Below are 7,304 nucleotides of genomic sequence, written 5' to 3'. Positions count from 1 at the left end.
GAGGCAGGAGCTGATGCAGAGGCCATGGAGGGGAGCTGCTTACTGGCTTGCTCCCCATGGCTTGCTCAGCCTACCTTCTTATAGAACCAGGACCGGCAGCCCAAGGATGGTACCACATACGATGAGCTGGGCTCTCCCAACAGAAAATCCCTACAGATTTACCTACAGTCCCATCTTATGGAGGCATTTTCTTAACTGAGGTTCCCTCTTCTTAGATGACTCTAGCTTGTGTCAAGTTGACCGAAAAGTAGCCAGGACAGAAGGTTGAATAGGCGTTTGTCATATTGAGTCAAATAGTAATGAAGGTACCAGAATGGAGTCCACCCTTCACACGGCTGAACATAAAACACAGCCGCCGCCAACATTAAATAAAGTCCGATCTGAGAGATGTGTTCCATTTTGTTGCTCATTTTCCCAGCCTAGGTTTCTACACAATGCTGCTTGTCACATGGGACAAGTGCATCCTGACGGTGACCCCCCCCCCCAGTCTGCCCCCTGCTCCTCCCCAGGTTGTGACTCGGAAACAAATAGCAGCAGATTCATAGATGCAGTCAAACCTTTTATTCCATTAGTGACCGATACAACAGCACCACAGCACAGCAGGGGCCCTGCCTGAGGACCCCAGGAAGGCAGGGAGGACAGAGACAGGGGCCTCCAGCCCTGGGCTGTTCTCTGCAAGGTGCTGAGGAAGCTGTGCCTGAGAGAAGCCGCTGGGGAGGGCAGGCGACTGAGCCAAAAGCCAGATAACCCACGTCAGCCCCCCTCTGCCCAGGAGCACCAGGGCTGCAGTGAGGAAGCTTCCAGGCCAAGCCAAGGAAGGGTGACCCGTTATAAAAAGCCCGCGCGTGTGTTGTTATGTGAGTGTACATGTGTATACATGTGTGTGCTTGTGTGTGTGTGGGGGGCAAGATGTCTACACTACTTAGCACATGAGATATAACTGCTAAGCCGCAGGACCTGCCTGGGGACAAGAGAAACCAGGAACCAGGGCCTCGGAGCTCTGGAGCCTTGAGAGGGTACAGTGACAGGGACCACCCTCCCTACTGCTTCCATTCAGAGAGGGTGGCGGCTCCTGTCGGAAGCAGGTGGTAGAACAGACTCTGTCCTTGGGCCGGGGCAGAAGGGCCACCTCTGGCCTGGGCCACATCACGTGTAGGCCATCTTGCTGCACACCCAGGGCCGGGTCGCCAGACACTCTGTTGACACCAGCCTGGTGGGCTCCACGAAGACGCACTCGCCCATACCCGAGATGGAGAACCTGTGGTGGAACAAAAAAGATCGAGGGCCTGCTTGCCCATCATCACGGGCGGTCCGACAGGCCCTTTGGCTGTCCCTCCCTCCAGGGTGGTCCGACAAGTCCTTTGGCTGTCCTCCCCAGTCACCAGTGGAGTGTCTTCCAGGACAGACAAGGGCGCGCCTCGCTAGTTTAATCCTCCACTGTTCCAGCTCTATGCTTCCGGAACGTTCCATGATGAGGAACTGTTCCACACATCTGTCGGCAACGCTCCCTGCCTTCCTTATTTTTTTTCTATCTCCTTATAAGGTCAGCTCCAAGGTGCCCAATTCAGAGCTGCCCTCTGCCCACCTCACCTCCCACAGAATCCTGTTTGCACCACGAGGAAGCGTTTATCACAGCCCTGAGAGGCCGTGTCTGGCACAGCTCTCCATAGGTGGAGTCTGGGCTACAAGCTGAAGTGACCTACCTGTCCCTAAGCCTACCCTGCCACACCACCACACGGCACCTTTGCTACCACACTCCACCTCCACAGCCGCACTTGCTACCCCCATTGCCCAAGATCGTAGCCGGATTACTTGGCCCACACAGACACAGCACCACAGTGCACCCAACGCCATCCTCAGGGCACCTGCCCTAGAAGAGGCTGTCGTGGGAAAAGGTGATCAGCACTGCCAGTGGGCAACTGTGTCCAGAGTTCCTGTCTTCTCTTGCCACCGTGAGTGTGGAACTCTGCTACCTACAGAAGGCACGCTTCCCATCATCCCTTGCAACCACATGCAGAGGCATGACTAAGTTCTGGCCATCAGGAGAGGCACAGATGGAGTAGTCACAGACAAAAGTTATCTGTGCCTTTCACTGAGAAGCTCTGTGTGCGGCCGGGCCACCAATTCAGGCTGGACTGAGAGGGAAATGCAGACACTTTCACAGATGACCCCCACCCCCGGCACTTGTTGTAGAGACCTATCCATTCCAGCTAGCATAAAACCACATGTGTCTGTCAGAGAGCTGCCTCTGGGGCTGACCCCTTCCCTGTTTAAGCTCATCTCTCTCCTAGAAAACGGAGTCTCAGCTCACGTGTCTGGGTCAAACGGGTCCCCGTTGACCCAGTGGAAGTCGTCTCCAACTCTGCGTAGGCCAATCCAGGGCTCCCTCCGTGTGAACTTGAACATGAATTCCTGCAAAAGGAAGGAGAGAGAGCCAGGCATGGAGTGCAATTTTGTCAAGGCGGCATGGCCCCAGCCAGGCGCTCTCTGGAGATGCTGGCCCTGCAGAGAGTGATGGGTACTGAGACGGTGTGAGGTCACTTGAGTGAGGACCAATGACAACGGAATCCTGGGCAGTCACTGCTGCAGCAAGACCGGAGCAGCTTCCCGAGCTGGCCACAAATGTCCCCAACAGCCTGCCTCAGTTACAGGGCTGGGAGTTTGGGGATGGTCCGCAGGACGTGTTAGATTTCTGGCCAAATCTTACCCACAACAGGTTATTCGACCAGTACTTCTGGGACTTTCTCAGAAACTGGCACACAAATATTGTGCAACACAGACAAATAGAAACTGGCTTTGAGGCCCACTCCTCTTTTAGAAGTGCATGTCTCTGTGCCACAACGTCCAAAATGAGCAAGCGCTCGGGGGTTCCAGGCTCTTTAGCCTTTCTATTGGCAAAACAATTCGAGATGTGACCTGAGAGGCAGTGCTTGATTTAGATGGTAGGAAATGAGGGTTGTTTTTTTTTTTTTTTACATTGTCCAAGTGTGTTCACAGCTTCTAATTCATCCTCTGAATACTGAGTTAAGCTCAGCCGGCCAGCCTTGGACAAAAGTGGAGGATGGAGGTTCGAGTGATCAGCCCCCAGGGAATTAATTCACCATCGCCCCCTGACTGGACAGTGGCTAAGTAACTAGAGACAGCCATCCAGGGGGTCACTCAGCCATTCCACTGAGTTGACGCGGGGGGGGGGGGCATGAGGGTCCCTGCTTCTGACCCAGGTGCTCACCAGTTCCTTCTGGCTTTGGACCACAGCCAGTGCTGCTTCGTGGGTTTGGCAGTATTGCCTGCCAGTGTTCCAGTCTCTAGGCTCCTCCGAGAAGTAGTAGCATTTCCTTCCGTAGAGCAGCCAGTCCTCTGGGCAGGGCGTCTCACACTTGATGCAGCCCTTGGAAGCTGCAGGGAGGGAGAAGGGGCTGAGTGTCTCCAAGAGTGCCTGGCCACTGCCATGTTCCCAGTGTGCCTGGTCACCGCTGTGTCCCCTGGCCTCTTCCCATGGCTCTTTCTCTCTGTCTGGACTTCAGTGCCCTTCAGAGATACTGCTGAAGTCACTGTGCCCCAGGGAGGAGTTCCAGATGAAATGAACATCAGGAGGCACTGAACAGCAGTGGTCAGTGTGTTATCATGGGAGCAGCAGAGGGGCAAACCCAAGCAAAGATCTCCCCCTTAGCCCTAGGAACTCAGATCAGAAGGGACCTGAAATCCACATCTCCGTAGCCAGGGTGGGAGACCCTGGCAGGACAGTGTACCTTTTCATAACCACACTCTCTCTCTCTAGCTAGCTCCACTACCCTGCTCACCACTGAACTTCTAGGAAATTCCTTTTAGATTTGAGTCCTGAGCCAGGTGGATGGCTCACTTGGTGAATAATGACATTTTGCCTCCAAGTTTGACAGCTTGAGCTGCATCCCTAGGACCCATCCTGCACATTGTCCCCTGACATCTACACCCACATCCCAGCATGAAACGTAAGTGTAAAAGGTATTATTTTAAATGGGGACTGGAGAGATGGCCAGAGATGAAGAATCTTGTTCTTTCAAACAACCTGGATTCAATTCCCAGCACTCACATGGCAGCTCACAACTGTCTATAACTCCAGTTCCAGGGGATCCCATGCCCTCTTTGGTCCTCCATAGCTTACACGTGCATGCACACACGCACATGTATACACACACACACACACACACACACACACACACACACACACACTATTCTGGGAAAGCAGTTCAGAAAGTCCACCAACCCTCCAAGACCTCTTTGTCATGGGCTAACTTACGCTTTGCATCTCCTGGAGACCAGAAGACAGGTTAATCTGAATCCAGGAATTTGTTTGGCTTTGCTTTATGCATTTCTCCTTCTCTTGGGCTCATCTGAGGTTTGGTTTGGTTTGGTTTGACTATTTAGCTCTGGCTGGCCTGTACCTCACTATGTATACCAGGTTGGTCTCAAACTCAGAGATCTGCTTGCCTCTGCCGCCCATGTTCAGGGATTAAAATCATGAGTCCACGGTACCTAGCTCATTTGAAGTTTTATAGGTAAGCTTTAGTTTTGAATTTTGACACAGTTTCATGTAGCCAAAGCTGATTGTGGCAGTTTGAATGTAGCTGACTCCCATAGGCTTATAGGGAGTGGCACTATTAGGTGTGGCCTTGTTGGAGAAAGCATGTCACTGTGGGGGTGGACTGTGAGGTGTCCTGTGCTCAAGCTATGCCCAGTGTCTCAGTTCACTTCCTGTTGCCTGTGGATCACAGATGCAGATATAGAACTCTCAGCTCCTTCTCCAGCACCACGTCTGCCTGCATGCCACCATGTCCCGCCATGATGACACTGGACTAAACCTCTGAACTGTAAGCCAGCCCCAATTAAATGTTTTCCTTTATAAGAGTTGCCATGGTCATGGCATCTCTCCAGAGCAACAGGAACCCTAAGACACTGACCTCAAATTCTCTAAGGCTGACCTTGAGCTTCTGCCTCTACCTCTCCAGTCTGGGATACCAGGTGTGTGCCACTATCCAGGCCTTAAAGGTAAATTTTGTCTTGATTGTTTTCTCCTTTGATCGTGTGGAATGGTAAAAACTGCAAATTCCATGAGCATGTGATTTTTTCTTCATATAAATGATTAATTAAAATACTGATTAAGATGGGGCCAAGAACACAGCATACTACCCAAGGGGCTGCACTGTCCTGGGGACCTACCACCACACGGACACTGACATATCACTGCACACACTCTGAGCACACCTAAGCCCTGACTCAGGCCCACTTGGGAGGAATGTCCATGGTATAGCCTCCTCCCTGGGCTCTCCTGAGAGACACCAAAGCCGTGTCCACACATTCCCTGACCTGCTGATCCAGAACACGAACGAAGGGGAAATGATTCCTTTCGCAACCTTATTCCAGCCAAAGTTGATCTGGCCGTGGTGTCGTCAGTCTACCTGTAAACACATTCAGACCCTCTGCTCGTTCAGCAAGTTGGATGAGGGAGATTTTGATAGAGACTGATAGGGAGTGGAATTTCACCACTTTAGTGAGGCAACCCACTCCCGGTCTGACTGCTTCCTAAAGAGTAAAGAGGCTGGAGAGACGGCTCGGTGGCTGAAAGACAAGCTGCTCCTGCAGAGAACCGAATTCAGTTCCCAACACCACGTGAGGCAGCTCAAAACTGCCTATAACTCCAGCGCCAGGGGATCTGATGCCCTCTTCTGGTCTACACACACACACACACACACACACAAACATAAAATAATAAAAATAAATACCTAAGGGTTGAGGACAGGAGGGGGGTGTAGTTCAGCTGACAGGGCGTTTGCCTAGCATGCACAAGGCCCTGAGTCCGGTCCCCAGTAGTGGCACACTCTACACAGACTTGATGTGGCACAGAATACCCTTAATCTCAGCACTGGGGAGGTGGAGGCAGTCAGACCAGGAGTTCAGAGCCAGCCACAACAACACAGGGAATTCAAGGCCAACCTGGGCTACATCAGTGCTTGTCTCAAAAAGGAGGAGGAGGAAGAAGAAAAGCTTCAATCACTTCTGCAAACTCCACAGAGGCCAAGACATTTTCCCAGAAGTCTCCCCAGAGCACACAATCCCTGTGGGGAGCCTCCCCTGCCCCCTCTTTACCTCTGGAGCCCATTCACGACCACACAGAACTCCACGTTTGTGAGCCTCTCCCCCTTAAAAAGGTTTCCCGTGTAGCATCCAGAATATTCCACACCACAGGATGCCTCTTTGGCATAAGGATGATTTTGAGCTAAATGCAACAGAGAATCAAAAATGCGGGGGAAGCTCCCTTCTCCCTCCCTCCTTCCCTCCCTCCCTCCATTCTTCCCTCCCTTCTCCCTCCCTCCCTCCCTCCCTCTCTCTATCCTTTCCTCCCTACCTCTCCCTAATCCCCACCCCACTCCGGTTCTCAGTCTAGGATCTCACATATAGCAAAGTTCATTAAGTGTTTGTTGAATGAATGTGATATTTAAAGTCTCGTATTGCCAAATTGTCACCTCTAAGAGGCTTTGCCTGCCTAGCCTAGAATGCCCATGGCATTTATGATCCAATTCCTTGGTACCATTGCATGGTTTGTGTGGAAGTGTATTATTTCAGGCTACAATTATATTAACAACCAACCACTTCTAATTTACTGTGTGTCTCCCCCGTAATCTGATACGTGGAGGAATGTGCCTAGCTAGGCATGCTGGGACCAGGCGTGCACACTGGTCCACAGAGCACACACAGAGGTGCTGACACACTCTGACGTGCACACTCACCCAAGATGCTCATCACCACCAGGATGGCGAACAGGAGGACCGCAATGGCCCCCAGCAGCAGGCGTGTGGTGGTATCTAAGGAAAAGACAAACCGGTCAGTACCAGCTGCCACCTGTTGTCCTGTCTCCAGCCCCCAGCGCCGTCCCCAAGTCCTAACAGCAAGAGCCTTATGGGGTGGAACTGAGCAAGAGCTGGAAGCAGCCCTCAGGGTGACGGTGATGGTGCCAGCCCTTTGAGAGACTCTCTTCAGGACCACGGCCCCAGTTTTGTCACCCCTACTGCCCACAGACTCCTGTGGCAGTCACAGCTTTCTGACCTGGGCTCCCTGTTGTTTTTCCAGCACCTTCCAGGCTTCACCCATTCTACTCTCACAGCCTGCGGACAGGGTGTCTGCTCCCGGGTCTTCCCCCTCCATCCCATTCCTCCTGGCATGCTGCCCACCCCTCTACTATCTGTCACCCCTTACCTACTCTTCCAGGTTCTCTTTACTTTTATCTGCACTTAAGATGTTTATGGTAATAAAGAAAACCTTTCAGACTT

At 52.2% G+C, this 7,304-nt stretch overlaps 1 protein-coding gene across 1 annotated transcript in view; it reads right to left on the bottom strand.

Annotated features, from left to right (window-relative positions):
* Positions 1-542: 542 nt before the first annotated feature.
* Positions 543-7,304, bottom strand: part of Clec2l (C-type lectin domain family 2 member L) — a 30,266-nt gene continuing 23,504 nt past the window's right edge. The window contains exons 3-6 of the mRNA XM_005365889.1: positions 6,765-6,839; positions 3,230-3,396; positions 2,312-2,412; positions 543-1,258 (exon numbers count right to left, since the gene is read on the bottom strand). Coding sequence (XP_005365946.1) covers positions 1,147-1,258; positions 2,312-2,412; positions 3,230-3,396; positions 6,765-6,839 — 455 coding nt within the window. The 3' untranslated portion in view covers positions 543-1,146. The remainder of the gene's footprint in view (positions 1,259-2,311; positions 2,413-3,229; positions 3,397-6,764; positions 6,840-7,304) is intronic.

The sequence above is a fragment of the Microtus ochrogaster genome, unplaced genomic scaffold (assembly GCF_000317375.1).
Source record: "Microtus ochrogaster isolate Prairie Vole_2 unplaced genomic scaffold, MicOch1.0 UNK4, whole genome shotgun sequence".
NCBI lineage: Eukaryota > Metazoa > Chordata > Mammalia > Rodentia > Cricetidae > Microtus > Microtus ochrogaster.
This window is presented reverse-complemented; position numbering and strand designations above follow the sequence as displayed.